The sequence below is a fragment of the Notechis scutatus genome, chromosome 4 (assembly GCF_049901735.1).
Source record: "Notechis scutatus isolate UNSWTSFEM ecotype Mainland chromosome 4, rNotScu1.2, whole genome shotgun sequence".
Lineage (NCBI taxonomy): Eukaryota > Metazoa > Chordata > Lepidosauria > Squamata > Elapidae > Notechis > Notechis scutatus.
In genome coordinates this window covers 116,142,345-116,168,894 of record NC_142012.1, presented here as the reverse complement: position 1 = coordinate 116,168,894, position 26,550 = coordinate 116,142,345, and the positions used below count along the sequence as shown (strand labels likewise).

Below are 26,550 nucleotides of genomic sequence, written 5' to 3'. Positions count from 1 at the left end.
CATTCCACTGACCTATGCCAGCCACTGCACTGCCTGCCCACATTGCTTTCCCAACCTATGTAGCACTTCTAGCACAGACCCACCCACCCTTCCTGATCTCCACACACACACATCTTTCTGATCCAAACCACCCCAAAATGCCTTCCTTAACCATTCAGCACCATTTGGGTTCATCCACGAACCCTTCCCAATCTGAACCATGAACCCCACCTTCCCTGACCTGCACAGTACCTTTTGCATATTCCCAGACAACCAAAGCCATTTTCCCATCCCATGCACCATCCCCAAATATTGAGCACCTCTTACAAGTTCCCATGGCTCCCATATAGCTTTCTGGATCTCTTCCATCCGTCTATATGTCATACCCACTAGCACGTTTTTGCTGGCTTTCCCAACTGACTTTCTTCTTACAAGCTTTCCACAAGTATAGTAAATACAAAAGCTAACAGGAATTCTAGAGAAGAAAAGAAGGGAGAGAGAGAGAGAGGGAAGGAAAGAAGGAAGGAGTCAGGGAAGGAAAGAAAAATGAGGGAGGGAGGAAAATGAATGTGGAAGCAGACAAGAAATAAGAAGCTGCTCTCACTGCTTTTTGTTCACCAATGATCATTCTGTTTCTCTGTTTTTGGTAAGGAAATATCTCTGAAACAATCACCCAATGAGACATGGTTAATCCAATCCTATCTATAATTCTTATGTAGTGACTGCCTGGATTTTTAAAGCTAAGATTTTTATGTAATTTCATTTATTTATTTAATATTTTTATCACTGTAATCAGAAAAGGCTTTTAGTGCCTTACATCACTGTAATATCTTCCTTAGATATTACTGTTCATGTTTAGGAGCAATGGATGGATGAAGACGTGTCCAAGTTAAGCCAGTCATCATTTTGTCAGTGAGCCTCCAAAGCCAATATTTGTTAATAATATATTTATGATGGTACAATATTATTATTAGATGGCACTTAGAAAGTAAGTCCAAATACTGTTTAATAATTTAAAAGATTTATATACCCACCTATCGTATGTTATAACCCCGAGCAGCATACAAATGGTAACAAAACAATAAAAAGTGTAAAATCAATATTAAAAGTTCCCAGTTCCCCCAAAACAACAAATAAACAACTTTTCTGGACATCAGACATGCACTGCCCCAATTCTTGTGGGAAAAGCCGAAGGTTTTTGAAAGGTCAGGAAGATCAGGGTCTCCTGGATCTCAGGTGAGATGTTCCAAAGGTCAGAAGCCACTATCAAGAAGGGATGTTGCCTAAGACCTTTGACAAGGCAAAATTTAATGGATGTTCAAAAAGGATGCATGCCCAGATAAATTAATTCTGCTTTATTGTAAATTTACTTTAACAGAATTTTTGACAAGTTTTCTCTGGGCTAAATTTCTTTTTTTCTGAACATTTCCTGGGCTTATGGTTATTGCTCTTCAACTCTTGCCAGTAATGCTCTAGTCATCTCTTGTGTTATTTCCTCTCATACAGCTCCTCAGTAAATTGAGATTATATAGACATAATTTAATCAGAGCCCACATGACATCCTCATTTGAAGCCACACCAAATGACTCAATTGAACTATGCTTCCAGAAAAACACACACAATCTTTTTGGAAACTGGCATGCGATGATAGACCCTACATCCCTGCAGTGTGAGATTAGTATGGAGAACTCAGGAATCAAAAGGGAGTGATTTGTCCATGGCAAAGGGCTGATATTGATGTTTCCCAAACCAGATCACAATAACACTACCTTCAGACAAATATCATATCTCCACAGTGGAGTTGGATCTTTGAAAAGTTGGATCAGGTCCATGGTTCCCATAATGGCCATGAATTCCTGAGCCATCTCTGAGTGTGGAAAATGTTTTTGCCAAACCAGCCACAAAATTAAGGAGCTTGGGCAGAGATACTGCTACATTGGAAAGAGGGAGGTAAACAAAAAAAATCACAATTCCAATCTCTATGGTCTGACCTCACTGACAGAGTCTCAGTTACATTCTTTACATTGCAGCAAAGTTCTATAGGAATATAACAACATCCTTCAAGAATCCTATAAGTAATACATACAGAACATGTGGGAAACCAGAAAAAATAAGACCATTCAAGAGAATATATGGAGGTGTCAAGTCAGTTTCTGGCAAACATCCATGGCAAGCATCTCTTCAGAGGAAGATTTCAGCAGGTGTACCAAAGGGACATTATTGTGGAGGAGTATTGATTGAGCCATGCTGGGTTCTTACTGCAGCACATTGTATCACGTAAGCATACTTGCTGGATTCAGTTAATTTTCTTTTCATTTTCTACAAATGCAAAAAAAGCCCCACCCTAACTGTTTGATTTCATCCATCCTATAAATAGAAGAGTCTAAAGTGCATAATTTTATACAGCAAAAGTAGCCATGTCAAGTGGATAATAAATAGGATTGTGCTATGTCTTTTCATCTGACACATAGCCTTATTACTTTTATATAGAATAACAGCTATATAAAATTCCGAAAAACACCAACTTTGTCTTTTGCTTCTAGGATAATGTGTTTGGACTAGTCTTATCTTTAAACTCTATTATTTTATAATTTGACAACCTGTAGAGTTATTTTATAATTATTTTGTTATTGTATAATTGTATAACAGAGAATATACTCTTCTTAGTATGAGGTAACCCACTAGAAACAATTTGTATGATGATGAATTCATATGAAATTGGTGCAGTTCTCTGTAATTTATAGTGTCCCACAGTCCTATAATTATGACGATTGTTCTTTGAGAATGGGCTGTTTTCTTTCATAGGACAGAAGCACACAACCTCCGGGTGTCCCTTGGAGAACAGAATCTCAATAGGAAAGAGCATCATGAACAGAAGTTTGATGTAGACAAGATCATTAAACATGGACACTATACAGAGCAGGATGGCATCCCATATAATGATATTGGCAAGTTCCTACTTTATGTCATGGATAAATCCCAATCATTACCATTAGAAATGGAAAGAAGAAAACTTTAGCTGAACCCTAAGAACACTAATACAGGTTAAATATTGAGAAGAAAACACTAAACTATATTGTGATTGTTACAAATAAGAAAGCTAGAAAATACATCTCCAAACATTTATGAGATGGGTTTTTTTTTAGTATAAATATATTTATTGCTTTTACTGTTTTATTTTTAAACAAAGTTAGAAGTTAAATGTAGAGATGACTTTATTAATGTAAGCATATAAATACATTAATGAAATAGATTGGAAACATTTAGAAAAAATGAACAAATACTCAGCTCTGACCCAGAGAAATTAGAAGAAATCTTATCAGCAAATTTAAGGCTATAGTGCAATTTGATGGCTACATAATTAACTGTGCCTTAAAATATTGTATTTTGTTCTTCTTTTCAGCTTTGTTGAAATTAAAGCCAATTGATGGGCACTGTGCTGTGGAAACAAGTTATGTTAAATCTGTGTGCTTGCCTGATTTTACGTTCCCTGATAACACAGAATGTTACATATCAGGCTGGGGAGAAACAGAAATAAGTAAGCCATGGCAATGGGAGGAATTAATTCTAATTAATATACAGACAGGATCAGAACTGATATTTGCTAGGTTTGTACAAACCACCCCACAAGGATCTTCTCTATGAACAAAGGCTCCCTCTGCATTTTCACCTATAAGCTCCAAAATAGCTGTAGTCACTTCAAGTTCCAGAGAGCTGCTTTGGTGTCTTCCAATAGTCATCTGGTGTGCTGCAATATAGTGCACTGTTTTCTTTCTTCTCCCAACCTTTTTTTCCACCTTCTCGTACTTCTGCCCTGAGTTCTCTGGACCCATCAGGTTTTGCTGAGTGCTGCCACTTGTGTGATGACAAGTGTGCTGTGCCTGCCTGCAACTTCAACTTTAGGGGTCTAGGAGAGGATGGAAGAGGGTTTCCAGTTCATCACATTGGAACCTGGCCCTTTCCAATTTTCTCTTGACTTCTGGATGTGGACAGGTTTGTTAGTATCAGCAAAAATTTGCAAAACGAAGTTTGGTACTAAAATAATGTCTATTTTTGAGTCATTAATGGACTGTACAAAGTATGGAACTGAATGTAACTTATAGATGTAACATATAATCTTAGCAGAAAGACATTAGTAATGCCCAAAGAAAAGCCCAATTTTATACATTCATGACCATTATTGATGTAATGAATCAATACAATTTGACTTAATTTGTCCTATATTTTATCTTGAAAGTTTAACATGCTAGAAATTTTAATGTCTTGTTGACATAATATAATATGTAGCTTCAAATGCAATAAGTATGCTTTTAAAATGTTAAATATATATAAATCTAAAGTTAACAGATGATAGACATTAACATTTGTTAAATTCAGTATTTTTACCAATCATTTTTGAAACCAGCCACAAAACAGAAAAGAGAAGAGGGGAAATAAGTTTTTTGTGTTTTCTGGCATTCATTCTATAGGTGAATCATCTCATCAGCTATTAGATGCCAAAGTAAAACTGATTTCCCAAAGGCAGTGTAATGCACCAAATGCATATAATAGCAGAGTGATGGAAAGCATGTTTTGTGCTGGAAGTCTTCAGAGAACAAGAGCAGATACTTGTCAGGTGTGTTGCTTTTTGGTATTTGAAGACTGGTTTCTCTTTAAACCAAATGTAAACAGAGTATACGTGACAAAAACTGGCAAGGTGCTACATATGTACCTATTCCTTATATCAGATAACATCACCCAACTTCCTTCCCTTCAGCATAATACCAAAGGCATCTACAAGTAGTCCTGAACTTAGAAAAGTTCATTTAGTAACTATTCAAAGTTTTTCACACTTACAACCATTGTAGCATCCCTATGGGTGATGTGATCAAAATTCAGATGCCTGGCAACTGACTTGTATTTATGACTGTTGGTCTTTCACAAGGTCAGGTGATCACCTTTTGTAACCTTCAACAAGCAAACTCAATGGAAAAGTCATATTCCTTTAATAACTGTTACTAATTTAACAATTGGAATGATTCACTTAACAACTATGGCAAGAAAGGTCGTAAACTGGGCAAAACTCATTTAACAAATGTCTCACTTAGCAATAGAAATTTTGTGCTCAATTGTTGTCATAAGTTGAGGACTATTTGTACTGGACTGCTTGTTATTTTATACTTGATGGTTGATTCTGAAAGGCTACATACAATTTTGATCACTGTCAGTTCTGTGGCCAGTTGTTCTACCTGTCATTTATTTGGTCTTCTTTGTATTTAATTTTAGTCCCAGATAACCTTCTAAATCTAAATCGATACTTTGCTTTTAAAACCATCACTTTTGAATGCAATGATTTACATTTCAAAAAAAAAAAAATCATGAACTTATTTAATCCAAGATCCTATTTCTTTATCCCTGCCATTGACAAATTGAAAAAAATATTATTCTTCAGGAGCAAGTATAAAATGTTAATTGTTTTTTATTGTTGTCAATGATAATTGTTTTTTTTATCTTTTACATTAGGGCGATTCAGGAGGTCCCCTAACATGTGTTACCAATGACACTTACTATATTTATGGAATTGTGAGCTGGGGAGATCAGTGCGGATTAAAAAATAAACCAGGAGTTTATACTCGGGTGACAAGATTTCTCAACTGGATTAGAACAAAAATTACACGCGAGTCTAATTTTCAAAACTAAGAATGGTAGTCATGAAGACAGGTAGTTGAAGTAATTCATCCTTTCAAAAATGTCATCCTTTTCTCTCTTCTATTTCAGTACTGAAGTATTTTTAGCGAAATTTCTACCCAGAAATGAAAACTCTTAATACCTTAATAGCATTTTGGCTAGAATTTTCTTGCTTATATGATGGCCAAGTAAATATGCAACCCTTTGCTTAAAGTAATGTACAAAACTTATCTTTTATATTGTTGTATTTTTAATCATTTGAGGTTTTAAGGCTATAAAACAGTGTCATAATCCTCATAATAAAAACTAGTTGCATTGAGAATTGTTTGCCCAGAACACCTCAGTCTTTTAACAGGGAAGTTAGAATTTACATTCAGAAACCAGGAGATATGCAGTGCAAATAAACCTCAAAACTTGTATTAATTCACACATTTGACTCAGAAGAACCTATTTATATTTGCTTTCAAATCCCCAGAATTTCATTTTCATTCATTTCTACAAACATTGATTGAATGACAATAAATCTCCAATATCAGTAATCACAGATGATCAAGCCAGCTGATCAAATGATATACTATTTTATATAATAAACATCTTTCAGTAGAAGATATAGAATCTAAATTGACTTCTGCACAGATGGGAGATTAAACTTTTTCCTCTAGCCTCTGCATGTCTAATTTTCTCTATCTTTTACTCAGGATTTTTTTTTTAAAGGAGGCAAAAGTGCCCACTGGCATGAATTAATTTAGTCACATAGGAATTCAGAAAATGAACATCATTAACAAATCAACAAAATAACTGTAGACTTTTTGGAAAGCGATTCCACTGATTTATTTTCAGTACAAATATATATTTTTTCCTTTCATCAAATCATGGTTCATATATTTTTAGTACAAAGCTGAGCCTGCCAGTCATCTAGTACTAATTTGCTATCATAAATACTACATTGTATAATACATAGCTTTAAAAAAAAAAATCAGGTACATTTTTTCATGTAAAAGTATAAAGTTTAATATTAAATCACTCCTTTAGGGTTTGCAAAGGTCTTTTTTTGTAATAACTATTTCTGAACAGTGCACTACTCTGCTTCTCAGGAGATTAGAATAGCTACATGATTTGGAAAGCGAGCTGAAAAATATATGCATTTTCATGAGACAGATGTCAGTGTTTCTGTTCATTTTTTAGTTAGCTTCATTTTTCTTCTCTTCATTTGCAGAACCTCTGCTGCATCAGGATTCAGCTGGACTTGCTGGGATCCTTCTTTTATTTTCTCCTGCAATTGCAATAGATTCAGAACGTTACTTCCTCACAAAGACTATTATGTCATTCCATTTGTAGCAATTATAGTGAACGGTATATCATATTCTAAAGTAGCAGAAATAATGTTCTAAAGCTACTTTGCTAAGATTGGGTACTTCAACTGTATAAAACTGTTTACTATATATTTATAACTTTGTTGTTCCAAATTTCTTCCAGGGATAACCTACAGATCTTCTTGACTCTAATAACGACTTTCAAGTAGTGGTTTAGATCCAAACCAGCTGAAATGCTGAGATGTTCATAGACCTGGTACAGGTTCAGCTGTCCTTATTTCCAATAATAGTTTATGAGATGACCCAGATGCATACTGGAATCAGATCTGGTTCCAACAGATCCTGTATTCCTATGTTCCAGTGCCATTTATCATCCTATTTCCTTTACAATGGTTCTGTAGTAGAGGCTGGATGATCAAATACAATAATTATTGTACCTAATTTCTAAAATGTACAATGAATATTGCTTAGATTACCTATCCATTCACTTACATAATCTGGATCATGCTGTTCCTGAGTTTCTTGACATTCTGTGTCCTGAGCATATGCCAGCTCTGCAGCCCTTCTGGCCATTTCCACTCTGTAAGAACCTGGAGGAGTCCAACCAATCCCTTTGATCCAATTCAAATCAGATTTGTACTTGACCTAGAAAACAAAATACAGTACTAATTGCATGGAACTTCCAAGACTATAATACTTAAAATCAGACAAAGCAAACCATATATATACTAAAGGCATAGAAAAGAAAATGGTGACCCCAGGAAACAGGTGTGATAGGCAAGGATAGGTGAAGGAGTATTGCAAGCTATTCTGTGCCACCTTAGATGTTTTCCAAAATCAGGTGCTACGGAGTCCTTCCATCTTAGAATGTTAAGATAAAACTGGTCTTATATACAGAATAGGAAGCCAGATCTTTTCTTTACCTCAGCCATGGAAAACACTTGTGTTTCTTCTTTACATAGAAAACATGACTTTATTACCAAAAGACCACACACACACTTTGTACAATACAAGAAAATAGTTGCCAAGACAGAAAAGATGGGCAAGACTCAAGATGCCAACATGTATTACAGTCTTTTCTTTTTCTTCTTTTTTCTGAAGTGAATATATAATTACAGATGCATAGAGGAATTGGATTTGTTTGGAGGAGCCTTCCTCATGGACTAGTGAAAGTAATTTCTTGGTTTCTTGGTAGTGCTATTTTTTCTTTCCTAAATGCATTAATATCTCTTCCCCCCCGTGTGTGCGTGCGCTCTTCCACAAGTGAGCTATGACATCACATCACTGTGGACAACTCTCCCAGTGACTGCACCTTTTAATGCATTTCCTACCTAAGCTTTTGTCCAAAGGTGCTTCTCTTTCACTTCTCATCCAAGAAGCTTCTTTAGTTTTGACATCATCTAACTTCAGTCAGAAGTGAAGAAGCTTCTTGGATGAGAAGTGAAATGTCTTTAAGAAAAAACAAAGTCCAGTTGCTTTTGGAAAAAGCACCTTTGGCATAACCATGACTTGGATGACCAAGAATTTCCATAGATATCTAAGTTTTCTTAAACCTGATGTATTGGGCCTTATGGAAGATGAAATCCAGCACATTTGAATGGCACAATATTAGAACTACTGACAAGCACATTTGAATGGCACAATATTAGAACTACTGACAACTTTTTAAAATCTAAGCTGATTCCTTAATATAAATAATTAAATTTGGATTTGAAAATGAATCCATTGGATTTGGATTTGAAAATGAATCCATTGAGTAGACATATCCTTGCCTGGAATGGGCTCCTTAGCCATAGACCCTAACATACTTACATCACTTTGTAGTTTGTAGGCTTGTTTGGCATGCCTGAGATTCAGCTGCTCTGGGTCACAGGTGTATTGATGCAGGCGCTGCCTGTAGTTGACATCACTTATTAATTGTTGGCTTTTCTTTGCATGAATAAATCCTGGCTGATCAGTTTGACTTTTGAATTGTGCTCTGTTTCTAAAATAATCCCTTTTATATTGGTTGTCACTCTGGAGGTAGCCCATTTGCAGGAAGTGTCTCATTTTAGGATCATCACGTGCATTGCAAAATCCAATCCGTTGACCTCTGTCCCTTAGGAAAGCTTCTTTGTATCTGAACTAGAGAATATTGAGACAGAGGAATGTTTATGTCATTACACAATCATATGGAAGCATACTTTCACATAATTTCATACTATGCCATAAGCATTTTACATGTACGTGCTGTAGCCGATTAGTGCATCAATGTTAAAATCATCGTACGACATGCTCATTATTTTGGCGAAATTATTTTTAGATTGGGAACATTTCATTGTAGTTGAAGAATATATGTAGAAACATACATTGAAAGCAACAATTACACATAATTAGACAATTTAAAATAAAACTCTAGGATGAGCTCAGCCAGAATCTGGTAACACACACAGGCATAGCAAGAATAGACAATCTTTTTCAGCAAGGAACCATTCTCTGACTTTGTATCCTACACAAGGTATACAGCTAATTATGTTACTGTACATGCAAATGCTACCCAAATTTTAAGAAAAGTTAAAGGATAAAAGGAAATCCGGGTTCCATTGGTATATTTTAAGTTTGTGAAGGCTCAAGGCATCAGTTTTGATTTTTTAAAACTCTTCACAAATTCATTAAATAGGCCAAAATGGGCCAAAATTATTGTTCTTGCCTTTGACAAGAAGAGTACATGTACCTTAATGTTGTCTCTCTGAACAACGGCAAGAAGAGTTAATTTCTCCCTGAACTTTCTCAGTGTTTTTCATTTGACTGATTTAATGACTGATTGAATGATACACTGAATAAATACATACATTTATAAATAAAAACATTCAAACTATTGTGTAATAAAATACAGGCCCAACTGATATAAGTGAAGTATGCTTGAGACAGTTACTCTCTGGGCCAAATGTATACTTGTGTTTTTCTATTGCACTTTTGTTCTCTAGCAGTCTCAAGTCTGACAGAGTAGGAATAATAGAATTTGGTCAAATAAGCTCCATGGAATAAAAAGATGCTAATTATTTCCACAGCATATTAATCATAATTTTTACATATGCAGTTCAATGGCAATATTAGTGAATGCTAATATATGGTTCTGTTCTTATTGTGGGATCCTTATGGCATTGAAAACAGGTTCATTCCTTGAAACTATATAGGAAAAATCAGTGATGATATGCTTGGGCATAAAGGCCTTTAAATGCCCCCCCCCCCCAAAAAAAAAACCATCTTGGAATGTTTCGTACATCACTGGCAATTTCTCTAGATGCTTTAGCTGTCTGGAAAGGGATGGCATCCAATCTGAAATCATAGCCAGCTGCCCGTGTTTCCTCCCAAGAGGTTTTATATAGTTTCTGCATTGAGAAATGGAAAAGCAAATCAATTAATCTTATTTACATATCTGTTGTGGCTTTATTAATTAATATTTGATTCTATTACAATCATTTATTTATGACTCAAAAGCTAGCATGCATCCCTTCACGTTTTCACATACAAAGTACAATGTCCTATTTGAAAAGAGTCACAAAGTCATAATTAAAGTTTGCTTTGATGCATTAGACACATCAATATTGCATTGACATTGCCCCTATTCTGTCTGTTGAAACATTTAGCAGTAGAATTTGGGTTTTACAGCAGAGACATTTCAGTGCTGCATTTCCACTATGTAAAACTTCAAACATTTTTAATACCTTCTGTGCTGTCTCCAAACCCTGCTGGTTCCATCAAAGTATCTAAAGTAGTGAGATGCTTTATAAGAAAGTAGGATTAAGGCATTAGCTAAATGCAAATTATGAGGAGCTGAACATAGGAATGCAGCTGAATACATGGACAGTTTCACACTAGAACAGCTTTTTGTGTGTTCAGCATCGCCACATAATTCAGAGGTCTCGACTCAAATCATCATGAGGACCATGTAACGTGAAGTTCTTTGCCCTGAAATCTTCTAAGCAAGTATTATAGCTAATCCATTCAGTTCTCTCTGATTGACTCAGGGCCAACATGAGATAGGCTGAGAAGCCTAGGGTGCCAAGGCTTAGAGGTGCCAATGCAGCTTCTCCTTCTGAATCCTTCTAAAATGCAAATCCTTGTAGATAAGGATGCTGTATACCCTTCCCTGGGTTACATTTCTATCATCCACAACCAATATATAGTTTTTAAAAATGAGCTTTGTGAACTCAGTGCCCTTTAAAAGCCTCTGCTGGGGATGCAAGCAAAGTGGCTGATCCCATCATCTCAAACCCTTGGAAAATCACTGTCCTACAGTCTCCTCAAAAGGAGCAGCCAGCTGGAGCACATGTGGAAGATCTCCCATCCTTCTCCTTATTCATAGAAGTTTCAGTAAATCAGTCTACTCATCAGTTCCTTGATCTTTACATAGTCATTAGCTCTGATTTCACAAAACCAAGGCACCATACTCCCTCAGAAGTCCATTTTTATTATGTACATTCTCAAATGCTTAACTCAGATTGAGAAAAGATGGTCAATTTCCAGAAAGCCAAGATTTACAGAAAATAGGCTATGGATTATCATGTTTCTCAAGCCGTAAAATGGATGCTGCTGCACCAGTGCATAGCAAAGCAAGGCCTAAATCTGGCTCAAGCTCTGATGATCTTGCTTTCTTGCTCTCCTATGTTGCCTCAGGTGAAAGGAAGCCCTTCCCAGGGTGATGCCACAGTCTGCCATGATAGGGTTTATATGTACCGGGTGATGACCCAGGAATATCTCTGATATAAGCATGGAGGAAAGGTACTTTCAATGTCCTCTAGTTGCTCTGTGAAATAATAGTAGCATCTTAAGCACTGTTACAATGGTAGGATTCTTCCATTACAACCAGAGAGAGCAGCCTACTTTTAGAGGTAGTAGGACATGGATGATAATGTTGCACAGCTATCTCATACTTTGCTGCCATCTTTACACATATGTTGTCTCAAATAACCACTCACTTTGTCCTGAATTTGTCCTGCACTCATCTTCTCAGGTTACTTAGATTAATGAATATTTTTCCACTTTGTGGTAAATTAATACAACCTCCATGTTTTTGAATGGGCCTGAAATTCTAACACATTTTGTTCCTATAGTCTGGTTAGTAGTATGCTTGTTTAAAATAAGATGGCATGGAACACAAACAAGAATGTATCCAAAAATTATAAAATAAGGCCTGTTTAAAGAACAGTTTTAGATAAATCTTTAGATTTGTTTGCAGAACTTATATTAGAAGAATTTGGCATTCTCTCTCCCAGTATGGATGAGATCCAAATCTAGACCCTTTTCTCAAGTTCTAGTCATTTGTCATTTCCTTCTGCTTTCTCTTTCTCTCTCTCTCTCTCCTTTTCTTTCTTTTAAATCTGCAAATCTTTGGCCTTGCTGTTGCAGTTCATTCTTAACACAGATCCTTTGATTCAAAACCCCATGCATCATTTTACTTTATCACAGTTTGCACAGTTTTTGCACTCATCCTCACACATTACATTCATTTGATTTATGGCTATCTTTGCAGCTTTACAAATACCAACATGGTTTTTTCTTCTTCTTTTTCTCTGTGCTCTGGGGTCAGTCTCCCTCAACAGCTTTCTGTGTGTGGCATCTGATCCAATTGTATATCTACCGAAAGCAGTTTCATTTTTAATGAGATGCCCCCAACATCTCCACCTCCTCATGCACTCACTGGCTGTTTCAGTTCAGATACATGCTGATCCATTTGAATGGTCTGAGAAGAAACAGAACATACCCGACATACAACTGTGCCATTCATCTGTGCATGGCAATGCCACTCTAACTGCATGAGAAATATCTCTCTCTCTTATTCTTTTCTTCTGACATGAGAGGAAAAGGTTTTCCAGTGTACAATGCAAAATGTGTTACCTGCTTCTACTTCTTTGTGTGCTGGAGCAGCCTTTCCCGCATTGTTCTCTGCTATTTTTATATTCCAGTAATTGATAAAACAGGTCACTTCATGGAATTATTTGCATATCAATTTTTCACATGACTATGCATATAATTTAACTGTTCACAATGAAACATGGTCAATTTATTGTTACAGGCTGTTTTAATCTGTGCAATTAGTCTATGGCATTTAATGGCAGGCAGCAGTATTCTTTTACATGAATGAAGGCAAAGATACCTGTCCCAGGCTAATGTTGCAGGATCTAATCTGTGTACTTTCTGGAGAGAGAGAAGTTTCCTGAGGATGGGCTCTAGCATGAGCCCAAAAGCTTGGTCTCAGTGACCAACTCAGATCGGATCCTGCAATATTCTTTTACCTGTAGTATAGTTCCAAAACTATATTACTTGAAATAGCTTGCATATAAGGCAAGTAATCCTTATCGTTGTACTGATTATGTGATTAACTTCCAAATGAAAAAGAACAATTACTTACATCACTGATGTGGAGAGCATTGAGACGTGCCCTAATGAGGTCAGGGCGGTCAAGCGGTAGGGTGTATCTGTGCATGTTGTCCAAATGGCCAGCTCGATATAGCCGCTGTTAGGACAAACAATATTTAGTGTAGTTCCACTATATCTAAAATGCTATTTTCCCCAATACAGAATGCATATAGCACTAACCTATGCCTATGCTTATGCTTACTTTAGGCAAAGCTTTATTTTCACTAAAATGCAAAATGCTATCTCTATTTTGTCCAAGCAAAACTCTTCAGGCAAAATCAGAAGTTTGCTCTTTGTAAAATCTTTGGCACTACACAAAATATGAACGACATCTGTTTACAGAGCTTTTGTGTATCTGCCTGATAATAAATTCCCATGACACCGTTCACATACTTCTAGAACTCAGATTATCCTACAATGCAAGTGCCAGAAAAGCAGATCTATGATGATCAGTAGTCTTCTAAAAAATCCATGATCATTTGAGATCTGCTTATCTTCAAATGTTAATAGAGTAACTAAGCTATATGCCTGCCCTAAATAACTTGGAAATTTAGAATAAGCAGAATTTATCATCTGTCTGTCTGTAACTGTGGTGGAACTATTATAAGCTTCATTCACTTCTGACAGGCAGAACAAATTTATGGACTGAGAAGTAATGAATTCTAAATGTGTATCTTCTGGTTCATAGAGTTCAATGTTGCAGTAAAAAACTTCCTAAAGTCCAATATATAAATTAAGGATAAATTACTACCCTTGAAAATTCACAACATATTTTGCCACTGTTATTTTCTGCAATTTACTGCACATCAGACAGCCAACAACAATCAATTTATTTGCACTAATAACATTTACTCTAATGAAATGGACACAATTCATATTATGTGAGGCTGAGAACAATTTTTATGACCTACATCATAAATACTTAACTTACATCATTGCACTGAATGTAACTATTCTTTGCATGGAGGAAGTCCAGAGAGTCTGTAACAGTCGTGAACTTGAGATGATTTGGTTTCTGACGATATTTTGTCTGCAAACAGAATTAAGGGCAATAATGATGAAGTATATAATAAAGAAGATTCTATACAAGGTTGTCATTTATAACATATCTTTTTGACTATAGGTTTATTGGAGTCTAATAGATTTTGTGTGTATAATATAGCTATTAGCCCTACTAGGTAAACCAGACCAGGAAATCAGTTTCAGTCCAGGCTTCCTTATTATAATGATTGTATAAGGAAGCATCTTGATAGCATACAAATATTATAGATTGTCAGTCCTATGAAAGAGTTAGCAGTACCTCACTGATGAGTTCTCCAGCCTTCTTCACATTTTCTATATGAGGGGATCTTAGAGGCATCCAGCCAACTCCCTTCATGCAATTCAGATCAGATTTGTAGGAAAACTATCAAATAAAAACAAAAACAAAATGTGAGAATGTATCACAGGATATGATCCCTGATTTGTATTCATATTTGAATATTACATTTATGTTTTTTGAGACACTGGTGTGATTTTTTTTAATATATTCATCTGTCACTTTTGGAATAAATAATGTATCACTGACAAATTTAGGAATTTGTGGGCCATCTTTTCAGATATGCTTCCTTAATTAAACTGATAAAGAGAATAATCATGACAGGCAAAAAAAGGTGTGAGAACAGAAGCAATTTCTGACTTCCTGCTAGCTTCCCCATTAACTTTGGTTGTGGAAAGCTAAAAAGAAGCATTGGAAATCTCAATAATGTAACAGAGGCTGTCCACAGCAGATGGTCAATACTACTGGTCTAAAGAATATTGATTGATATTTCAATCTCACAGGAGTAATGTATCTTGGATTTTGATTGCCTTCTTTAAGTTAGCCTATTTGAGATACATTGATTGAAAAAAAGAGTCATTGCCCTATGGTGCACTCTAAATCAAGCAATCAAACTTGTATGTTGCCCATCTCAGCAAAGGCGACTCTAGGTTGCAAACAGACTTTATAGTATAAACAGACAGGAGAGTTGTAGTAGTATAGATGCTTATCTCAAAAGATACATCTTGAAATATGCTGCTTGAAACATTGCTCTGCAATACAATCAATTTTAACAGAGGATGGTCAGAACTCACTGATCAATGAGTGCAACTATCTATGATTGTCTTTATACAAATCTTAGTGTATACACCTATACAAATGCTATAGCATCCTTTAAAAGGAATGAAGCAGCCCTTAACTAACTAAGTTAGTATATCAGTTAAGGGCTGCTTCACTATAGTGTAACTTAAAGCACAAAATTGCTTTGTTTTAGTATATTAGCTATGCTAGGGAAGAATCCAAGAGTCATTCTGCAATGTTATCATTAGCTGTCATTGAAAATATCCAGTTTGGTAAACTCTTTTAAACTGCATTCCAATTTGAATTTGGAATCTGTCAAATGTACAGTGAAGTATGGAAAAAATGGATATGCTTTTACTTTAATCTAGGCTAAACCTTCAGCCAATAGTACTTCCTGTAGTATTTATGTCAATATCCTATGTATTAATTCAAATCCAAAACTGAATTAATATAATCCTTTAGCATAACTCCTGAAAAAACATTCTGAATTTATTAATCAACCCTGTCCATTAGAATGTACAGGTGCAGAAAAGCTTTAATATAGTATAATTTTATAGTTATTATAGCCTATTTATTTAGTAAAGTTAGCAATACTTAATTTGATTCACCCTGCACTGTTCTGTTATTGGGTATCCAAGATAATTGTCCAGGTGTGCATTACCTCACTCTGAAGTAAATGAACTCTTTTGGCCCACTTCATCCTCAAGTCTTCAGGGAGCACTGTGTATTGATGCAATCTTTTCCTGTACTCCTGGTCACTGATGAGATTCTGGGCTTTTCTAGCATGAACTAGATTAACCATGTCCATAGGGAGATTGTACTGAGAACAGATATTTCTCGAGCTTTTCTTATATTCCTGTTCACTCTGTAACTTAGCAGCATGCAAGCAGTGTAGCAGATTGGTGTCATCCAGAATGCTTTTGGCACCAATGAGCTTCCCCCTTTCGGAAACGAAGTTATGCTTGTACTGTAGCTGTAATGGAAAAGAAAACGGGATTTATCTTGCACCCCTGCATATATATTCTCTCTCTCTCTCTCTCTCTATCTATCTATCTATCTATCTATCTATCTATCTACACACACACACACATACACACACACACACATATGTATGGTATTCAGCTTTGTTCGGGTATTTTCCCACGTCATTATAGTTGTGCTTTTAAAGTTGTAGCAACGTTTCAGCAAAATCTCATCAGCCATCATCAGGCTTCTGTATTGTGTTTGTCTGTGAGTCAGACTTTCACAGCCGTTTCTGTTTTAAATTTGGGGCTAGCCTCCTGCTGTGCCAGAATGGTTTTTTCTTCATCATGATTGGTTGGGAGTCTTGGTCTGTGTTTATTGGTCTTGGAGTTTGCTGTGTTCTGCTTGATTAGTGTTTCTAATATCTTATGTCTGTTTTGTGGCTTTTTTTGTCTTGATCTTTTTTGTCAACCAATCAGGATGAAGAAAAAACCATTCTGGCACAGCAGTAGGCTAGCCCCAAATTTAAAACAGAAACGGCTGTGAAAGTCTGACTCACAGACGAACACAATACAGAAGCCTGATGATGGCAGATGAGATTCTGCCAAAATGTTGCTACAACTTTAAAAGCACAACTATAATGACGTGGGAAAATACCCGAACAAAGCTGAATACCATACATGTAACTACCCGCAAAAACTTAAGAAAACATATATGTGTGTGTGTGTGTGTTTGTGTGTGTGTATGTATGTATGTATGTATAAAAGGAAAGTGTTCACTGCTACGAACAATTCAAATACATGAAAGAGACATCACATATTTTATTGGTGTTGTGTTTCTGTTCACTTTTCATCTTTTACATATCAAAAAACTGGCTCTGATCAGCACGTGCCAAGAGAAATTGTATTGTATGAACAACAGGACTGTATATGTGAAAAAGTGAGATTTTGTAGAAAGTCCTTTTGAATTCAATGGTTAAGTATTTGAGAAACTTGCTGCTAGTAGGAAATCTGGAACAAGATGACTATGAGGTGAAGCATTATACAGGTGAGAGCATCTGCATCTGTTTTATTTGTATGCTGCCACATTGGTTTTTCAGTATCATCAAAGAGATAACATGTTCATAAGCATATCTCAGCATGACTCAGGCTATGTTTTGTTTATCTCAAAGTTATTTTGATGCACCCAAAATACTTATTGTTATGCAAAAGATGCTATATTTGAATGTAGCCTGGAATATATGAAATTGCCTAGGGAAATGGCACTTGCATGAAGTCACTGGCATTGAGGAAAAGGATTCAAAATATCTCACAATAACCAAAGAGAACAAATCTACATATTGTAGGGGTACCCCTGCTGCTCTGAAAAGTAGCATTCTTGTGATAGTGAAAGTTTGAATGTTGCTCATTAGTGGCCTTATTTCTTGACTTTGGGGAGAGAAGGTGTGCATTTTGTTTCAGGAAAGTGAAGAATTTAATCCCCATACAAAAGCATTGGGCTTCTAAAAGCAGAAATCAATCAGTCAAATGTAGATGTAAATCTATCTTCATTCCTCTTAGGTATTCCTGCTTTACTGGAATACCCAAGGAAATATATGGATTATCTATTTACATGGATCGATATTATTTTGGATGTTCTGGGTAAATCTGAATAGAACATACAGAGATATTTTTCTTTCCCCTATTCCCATTGCAAGAGCTTCAGGCCTGCTTTGTTTCTGATTAACAGTGACTTTTTTTAAATTCACACAAAGAATCTCATTCATAAGTAATACATTCTGTCTCACATCCTTGTCTCACATGATTATGGGGCTGCTTTAATTCAGTAAAATCTGCTTTCTACAATGTATTACATGAAGTTAACAAAAATTAGGCAAGATGGAAGGCTGCATAATTCAACTCACATCACTGGCAATTTCTCGGGAGGCCTTGGCAGTCTGGAAAGGGATGGCTTCCATTGTCAGTTTATAACCCTGAGCACGAAGATTATGCCAAGATTCCCTGTATTTTGCCTAAGTGGAAATGGAAACTTTAGATTTCTTGGTTAAATTTTAACTAAAAACTAAATTAACAAAAGGAATTTGTTTGAGTCACAATACAGGTTCCAAAATAATTCACATAAGTTTTAGTCACTTGTAGAAAGATGCTTCTTCAAATCAAATCAAATAAAAACAATGCAATAAACATATCAAATGGTAAATATTTTTATATGGATTGCTTAATTTATATAGGTGTATAAGGAATAATTACACCTATAAACAACCATGAGCCACCTACAAAACATATATTTGAGGTGAATAGAAATTTTCACACATATTATTTTTGCATGCATTTATTCATTTTCTGGGCTCCTTTTATTTCTACATTACTATAAGAAGGAAAAAAAGGCGAAAAATTCAGGATACATAATACTTCTGCCCAAATATTAATATCCCAAAACAACTGCAATATTATAACAATCTTACCACAGAATTTTTAATTCTGAAAATTCACTACATTGGAACCAATAGTCAGCATAAAGACCGTTTTCAATAAAAAGTGACAAAAACTAATATGCAAATTTAAATGCAGCAATGCCAATGAATTAAGATACTGATGATACTGATATAATAGATGCAAAAGAGAATTAATATTATTAGCTCTCAGAGCAATTCAGATTTTCCTGCTAAAGAATCATGGCAGCAAATATAAAATACAACACATAGGTTAAAATTGTAATAAATAGATAAACCACAATGACTGTGACAGAGGATCAAGGACAGAAGATAACAATTACATTTCACACATATCAGTAAAATGGGTAAAACTGTCAACCTCTCCTGTATAGAATCAGAGCTTAAAGACACTTATTAAGGGGAAATATGGCTAAGATTAAAGTAAGCACTTACCTCACTAATGTTCACTGCATTCATTTTTGCCCTTTGAAACTCAGGAAGTCCCAGGGTTACCCTACAGTGATGCAAGGTGTCTTCTCCTGCTGCTTTGTACAGGCGCTAGGAGAGTTATTTTTAAAAGACAACAAAAGTTCCTTTTAAATGTTATTTAGTTACATTTCTTAAATAGTCACAGGTTGGGATTTGTTTTGAACATGTATTTCTACATACCACATGTTTTAAATAAAATATGGGTTTTATTTTAACGGAAATACATATATACATCATACATACATACGTACGTACATACGTACAAAAATGTTTCCCATGTTTGCACAGAATATGGAACTATCTCCAGTCCAAAATTGAAAAGCTTTGATCAAGAATTTTCACAATTGAAGAGAATCAAGAGCACCTAATGAAATTGTAATCATTTTTCTCCATGCAGAAAAAGAGAGAAAAGCAATGCTCCCTACTGCACTGTCGCAATTGCTATGGCTTGCAACAACTATTTTCCATCTGAGGGAGATGGGCGGTTTAGAAATGGGATGGATGGATGGATGGATGGATGGATGGATGGATACTGTTTTCTTCACAGTAGATACATCATTTCCACCTACATTGCATGGTCAGAATAGAAGAGGGATTTGCCAATGTCCTACTTTCCATTTTTATTCTGCCACTATTATATACACAATTATAATATTGTGTACATGAAAGGGTTAATGCTAATGGAATAACAGGCCATTGTGGGGCAGTCTCCACTAATAACTTTGGAAAGTTCCTGTGCCTAGATCTAAGTATACAAATAATGTAATTTGTTCACGTCTTGTTCTTTCTCTGTTTTTTCCTGCCTTTTATCCCATTTTTGCCAGCAAATGTTTTTGATGTTTGCTGATGTTTAATAAATAAACATCAAGCTACATTTTTGTTAGCTGTACTGAATAGTACACATGCTTCCTCTGATCTGGATATCGGGAATGACTGGGGATGTACTGGGTGCAAAGTGTCCACAATAATTCAAAGAGAAAGGATGAGGGCAGATGAAACAAAATTTTAGGGTGTCAATCATATCCATCCTTTTATTTTTCAATGGCACATATAGCTATAGGAGTGACCTCGTTTGGTCTAGTGGTTAAGGCAGCGTGCCAGAGACTGTAAGTTTTAGTCCAGCCTTAAGCATGAAAGCTGACTATGTGATTTTGAGCTAGTCGCTTTTAGCCTATGATGCCAGGCTTGGGTGAAAAGTTGGTCACTCAATTCCTGTTCCCACTAATGGATCATCACTCAGTTGATCTGAAAAAGTGGGCTCTGTGCTTGAAGAGAAAAGGCTGAGGTTTGTGGATTGTTCCTAAAGCAGGTGTATTTTTCTTTTACCCTTGGAATAAAATGAAAATAATTACTTCAAGCAGCTGATATAGTTAATGGACTCAAGCCTTGGATCTCCCAAAATGGAAAAGATTTCAATCTGGGTGCTATTTTTGAACCTCCTGATATTGGAAACATTTTAGTTTGCATGTGTGTGTAAAGAGGAAGGTTTATTCCTTGTACTCAGTCAACAAATACACAGCTGATAGAGTTTTTAAAGGACAGAAATAAATAAAAATAAATAAAATCTTAATCCCATGCAAATAGCAATTTTTATCAAAAAGGCAATGTACAATTTCTCTCATGCAAAATAAAAGCATAATCTGACATTGCATCACCTGTTTTTTTTACTAACATTTATGTTTAAAAGATTTCAAAATCTTCTGCCCATTAATCTGATTTATTATGTTATATGTAATAATATATTCTGTATTTACTGTTTTGGATCAATCAATATTTTGTTAACTAATTAATCTTATAAATTGAAAAAACAATCAAATGCTAAAAAAACAAGTTCAAAAGAATGAATCTATAAACTGCAGAAATAAGACTGCATTAATCCATGATTTCTAAAGCCTTATTTCATGACATTTCCATAAACATTCAATGTTACTTTGGTGGGGGAAGGGAACATAGCAAGGAAGTTTAGGGGACCAAACATTTTCCCGATGCGGATTTTATTTTATTTTCATTTTAATGGTGAAATGAATCTGCAAGGGTCTTCTGAATAGTTTGAGAAATCAGAAGCAAGATTCTTGGCCTCTGGTGCTTTAAGTGAGTTTTTGAACACATTGATGTTAACTATCTTTGAGACTGTCCTTCCAGTATATCCTTTTGCATTATGGCTGCTTTCAAGAACAAAAGAGAAGTCATTTGCAGGAATCCCTATGAAATAACTGCTCTGATTTGTTTTCTTTGTCAGTCTGATTGACAAAGAGATATTAAAAGTTTCTCTAGGAATAATAAAAATGATCTCACAATGTTAAAGGATAAATTGATGGTGCTTTCCTCCTCCCCCCCCCCCCCCTTTTTTTTTTTTGTTTAGTGTATTACACTTCTCAGAGCATGCTGCTTTCCTCCCTCTCCATATATTGCATTTTAAAGAGCATGTTTTCTGATCCAAGTTAGCAGAACCTACCTCATTAGCAATCATATTGCTGAATTTTGCATGAAGGAGGCCAGGAGTGTCTGTCACTGATGTGTACTTGAAGGAATTTGCTTGCTGACGGTATTTATTCTGAATTCACACAAGGCAGACAAAAGCAGAAATGCAAGATAAGGACATTATATTTTCAATGCTACCGATTTGACTAGTCCTTTACACAGAATATGTTACATGCAGCAATCTATTGACCTGTACAGTATATCATTTCAATCCCTTGCCTCCATATCATTAACTGGACCTGTATAGTAAAATCAAGAGACTCCCTAAAAAAATAAACAAGGATTACAGTAGTTGTTGGCCTTACTTCTTTTGAACTACATCTTAGCACTTTGGTGGAAATGATAAACAACCAAATATTTTATATACTTTTTATACAATTTTTAAACAAAATTATTAAAACTTCCAGAACTATCTAAGTAAAGTAGAAATGATTATTCCACATTAAATATTATTGTGACCTTTTTCTTGGTTAAGCAATCATTTCAGTGATCTTTAGACTGGAAATTATACAACCCAGTTTTTGGCTTAGTTAGTTTGGTCCACCCATCAGTTTGTTGTGGTGCTGTAGAGCCTCAAATGTATGATTCAATTCAAAGTAGATTTGATCAGATAATCTCATCACTTTGAACTGAATCAATTCAGATCTAATATTTTTACTAAAATTCCTGACAGAAATAAAACACTTATATTAGAGCTAGAAAAAAATGGACCTTTTTATCAATAGCAGAGAGGTTCTACATTCATACAAGTCTAAAGGGCTTCCAAAGGATAAATAGGCCGGCTGATTGGGTTTGTTTAGTCATATATCATAACACATATGGAATAGGACATGTCCCAAACACCTCACTCACCCTGCCTTTTATGCCTTTTTAAAGGCCTTTTTAATTCAGAGAGGCTTCTTCAGATGGGAATTAAAAAGAGATTGGAACTATGAGCAAGAAGAGGACAAAAGGGAAGAGGACTTAGTTATCTTCACCTCTAGGATCTTTTGACGAAAAACATTTACACCATGTTTATACATGAAAGGAAATGACATGCACATTTTTAAAATGTGGTTTCTGCCATTATATCTATTTTGGTCTTTATTTTGCCTTATTATTGACCCATTCTTTTGCTCTGGAGAAAAACTTAAGAGTGAGATGAGAGAGAGAGCAGGAAAGGGAGAGGAGAGGGAGAGAGTGCATAGTAATGAGGAAGGCCACTTATATCAAGTCACTTGGGTTTTGAGAAATGTGATTCTATGTCTAATATAAAAACACAGGCTTCCTTTCATCTGGAAAGGAGCATTTCCTTCTACAAAGGATCACCCTAATGTACCAATCACTTGGGTCCTGATTACAGAACAGAAAGTTTGTGAAAGTAGTTATCAAGGTCTGGAAAACCTTGAACTCCATTCAGTTCATCCAGGATATAAATTGAATGATCAAATAAAGAGGGAGGGTGGGAATGAGAGCCCACCCTTAATCAGGAAGCCTCTTTGTCAGTTTTACTCAGACATCTAGCAAAACCTTGTTTGTAGTGAAGAAATCAAAAACATCTTTTGTTACCTCACTGATGAGTTCAGAAGCTTTCTTCTTTGTTTCAATCTCCAAGGCCCCGGGTATGATACAGCCAACTCCTCTCATAAAGTTCAAGTCAGATCGGTATGAATTCTATGAGAAACCGATCAAAACTAATTGATAGCATAAAACTAAGAAGCGGTTATTCAAATGCTTTCATTATAAATAACTTCTGCTGCATGAAACATATATAACCTTTAACCACTGGAATTGAATTTCCTTATTTCATGATCAGAATAACAGAGTTGGAAGGAACCTTGGAGGTCTTCTAGTCCAATCCCCTGCTCATGTAGGAAACCATTTCAAATAAATGGTTCGTTTAAAAAAAGTTTCATTTACATGCACAAAACATTAGCCCAGTCTTGTCTGTCTGCCTGCCTGCCTGCCTGCCTGCCTGCCTATCTATCTCTATCTATCTATCATATCTATCTATCTATCTATCTATCTATCTATCTATCTATCTATCTATCTATCTATATTGGCAGAAAACAATACCTAATTCTGAGGTCGATTATGTATAATAATTGTAAATTATTTTTGATATTTCCTCTAAAAACATTCATAGCAATTAAAAACCCTAGATGGATGAAATGATCATACTTACATTCACTTCAGAAACATTAAATGATGACTTTTTTAATGTCATGGTTATAAAAGAGGGCATTACATACATATTTACATGTGTATGAACATAGTAAACACACATAGTTTACACATTTTTAATAGTTTACACATTTTTAATGAAAACTCTAGATACAAAACTTTAGGTACTGCTGAGTCAGAAAAAGTTAGGCAAAAGAGTATTTGAGAGCAGACTACATCTATGGACATTTTATTTCAGCCTGAAAGCCTTTATAGACAGGTTTTGGGGAGCCCTTTTGGCTACTGTTTCTTAATGCCAAGTCCATCTGTAACAAATAATCTCTTCTTGTTCACAGTTTGATGAGGATGAGATGATGGATCTGGCTTAGTCCAACAAAAGCTAGTTGTTTGCTTTAAAATTTCAGTTTGGCAGAAACCATGATCTCAGGGCCAGGGAAATAGAGTAGCTATTGGCATCCATAATATTCTACAAGAGACTGGAGGCATTGGGTCACAGGGTTAGGCCAAGTGAGTCCTGCTGTTGCTGCACCATTTCTTCTGGTGATGGGAAGGATCCTTTCTTGGGCTGCTAGATTTCACTGTCAGGATAGTGTAGCATTCTCTAGCTCATGGTGTTAGGGAATTTCAATGGTGTCTTTTCTGGTTGGGCTGTCAGGAATCCCAGAAGTTCATGACAATTATTGTTATAGACCAAACTAACATGGGAGGTAGCATGTTTTACCCACAACACAGTCTGATTAATATATGTCTTCAGGTGTAGTAAAATAGCTCTGATTTCTACTGCACAGCATCAATGACATCAACAAGGGGAATGGACTATTGCTGAAATTTGTGTAATCCAACTCATTTCCAGAGGGTACTAGGGGAGATTCCTAAGCAATTCCACTGAGATTTAATTGTTAGCTGCAATGTCAGGATGACAGTGGCCTTGTGAGGAAATTGCATCCAAGCAACATTTCTCTGTCCACCAAGTAAGGAGAGTTCCTTGGACTACTGTGGAGCTCCAGAAAGTGATTTGTCATCTTAGGAACATGTCTATTCAAGAGACCTATTGGATTTGAGCAGCATATAAACCCAGAATATACAGTACATAAATATATTAGAAAATATATTCTTAAAACTTAGGTTTAAATTTTCATAGGAGTAGAATGGGGAGGTATATTTATACCAGATTCCCCAACCTTTCCGGCTTTGCAGACCGGCTGGGAGGGAGAGGGGATGGTTCTGTGCAAGCAGGTGGCAAGCGCATCTATGGGCACAGTTCCGTTTGCACTAGCAATATGCATACGCACCTGAAGTGTGCATGCACACATTTGGCCAGTGCTCACACAAGTGGGGATGCATGTGTGCTTGTCCACTGTTTCCGATTTTAAACAACTCAGAATTTGAGTTGGCTCAGAGTTTGGGGACCCGTGATTTATACTGATTAAGGGAGGAAAATAAATGATTATAAACCTGTAATTTATTATTATAAAACTACACCTTAAATGGCTCAGCCCACTTTTGGCATAGCCCCACTTTGATTTGACTCTGATGTTGCCTAATTATTTTCTAATGTGATTTTCATTATTTCTTCACAGATAGATCTCACTGTCTGTCTAACAGAAACTGTTCAACCCCCATTTAAACATGGTATATAAATTAAACCATAATTTACCTCACTCTGTAGTTTGTAAGCTTTTTTAGCACACTGCAGCCTCATATCTTCCGACAGCGATGTATAATCATGAAGCAGTTGCCTATAATCCTGATCACTGACCAAAGACTGGGCTTTTCTGGCATGTTCTAAATTCAGCATGTCTAATGGTAGGTGGAATTTATTCTTCTGATTATCAAAATCTTTCCTGTAATTTATCTAAGAAGGAAGTAAAAACAAATGCTATTTTTCAGTCATGACTTAAAAGACATTAATAAAAGTCATCTGACAAATTCTTTTGAAATTATTTACTTTACATTTATTATTATTATAACCATTAACTAGGAAACAGGCAGAAAATTATAATATAATCACAGGAAACAACTGGTCACTGGAATGTACTGTTGTTATTTGGTCCTCAACAAGCTTGGCATGCATTATGTGCACATTGCTGAATCCTGTTCCTAAGCATTGCCTTAGAAGTCTTTCTAGTTTCTTGTTCTTCAACAAAAATGCTTGTATTATATTTGTGAGCAAAACCAACACTAGCCAAAGCAAAAAACAACTGAAAGAAGCAGTGCAAAATCAGAAAATATAGAGAGCTGGTCCACAGAATCACCAAAAATATAACATGATTTAATGAATATCATCAATCATCATCGTTCTAGAAAATTAAAAGCACTATAATCTTTTGTTCTCTTCATTTTTCTCCTTACATCTTCTTTTGATATTGCTACTGAATGTATCTTCCCTTCCATTCTTAATATTGGTGCAATATTAAGTTAGCTATTTTTGTTCATTTTGTTATTTTTTTTGTTCATTTTGTTGGATTTGTGTTCCAAAAGCTTAAGGCATCTCACATGCCAGGTCTCCTTTCATTGTATCCTCACGGAAACAAAATCTTATGAATCAGCAGCCTCCAACC

At 35.6% G+C, this 26,550-nt stretch overlaps 2 protein-coding genes across 4 annotated transcripts in view; one reads left to right on the top strand and one right to left on the bottom strand.

The window, feature by feature from the left end:
• HABP2 (hyaluronan binding protein 2) overlaps positions 1-8,922 on the top strand; it is a 29,119-nt gene extending 20,197 nt beyond the window's left edge. Inside the window, exons 9-14 of the mRNA XM_026670455.2 lie at positions 2,010-2,256; positions 2,785-2,927; positions 3,383-3,517; positions 4,449-4,594; positions 5,482-5,679; positions 6,863-8,922. Coding sequence (XP_026526240.2) covers positions 2,010-2,256; positions 2,785-2,927; positions 3,383-3,517; positions 4,449-4,594; positions 5,482-5,658 — 848 coding nt within the window. The 3' untranslated portion in view covers positions 5,659-5,679; positions 6,863-8,922. The remainder of the gene's footprint in view (positions 1-2,009; positions 2,257-2,784; positions 2,928-3,382; positions 3,518-4,448; positions 4,595-5,481; positions 5,680-6,862) is intronic.
• Positions 6,453-26,550, bottom strand: part of NRAP (nebulin related anchoring protein) — a 66,896-nt gene continuing 46,798 nt past the window's right edge. For all 3 annotated transcript variants that reach the window (XM_087964525.1, XM_087964527.1, XM_087964526.1), the window contains 13 exons: positions 25,647-25,844; positions 23,375-23,479; positions 21,801-21,899; positions 19,310-19,414; positions 18,326-18,433; positions 16,121-16,432; positions 14,662-14,766; positions 14,293-14,391; positions 13,354-13,458; positions 10,223-10,330; positions 8,772-9,083; positions 7,452-7,604; positions 6,453-6,919 (listed from right to left, as the gene is read on the bottom strand). In XM_087964525.1, the coding sequence (XP_087820651.1) occupies positions 6,821-6,919; positions 7,452-7,604; positions 8,772-9,083; positions 10,223-10,330; positions 13,354-13,458; positions 14,293-14,391; positions 14,662-14,766; positions 16,121-16,432; positions 18,326-18,433; positions 19,310-19,414; positions 21,801-21,899; positions 23,375-23,479; positions 25,647-25,844 (1,908 nt within the window). In that variant the 3' untranslated portion in view covers positions 6,453-6,820. The remainder of the gene's footprint in view (positions 6,920-7,451; positions 7,605-8,771; positions 9,084-10,222; positions 10,331-13,353; positions 13,459-14,292; positions 14,392-14,661; positions 14,767-16,120; positions 16,433-18,325; positions 18,434-19,309; positions 19,415-21,800; positions 21,900-23,374; positions 23,480-25,646; positions 25,845-26,550) is intronic.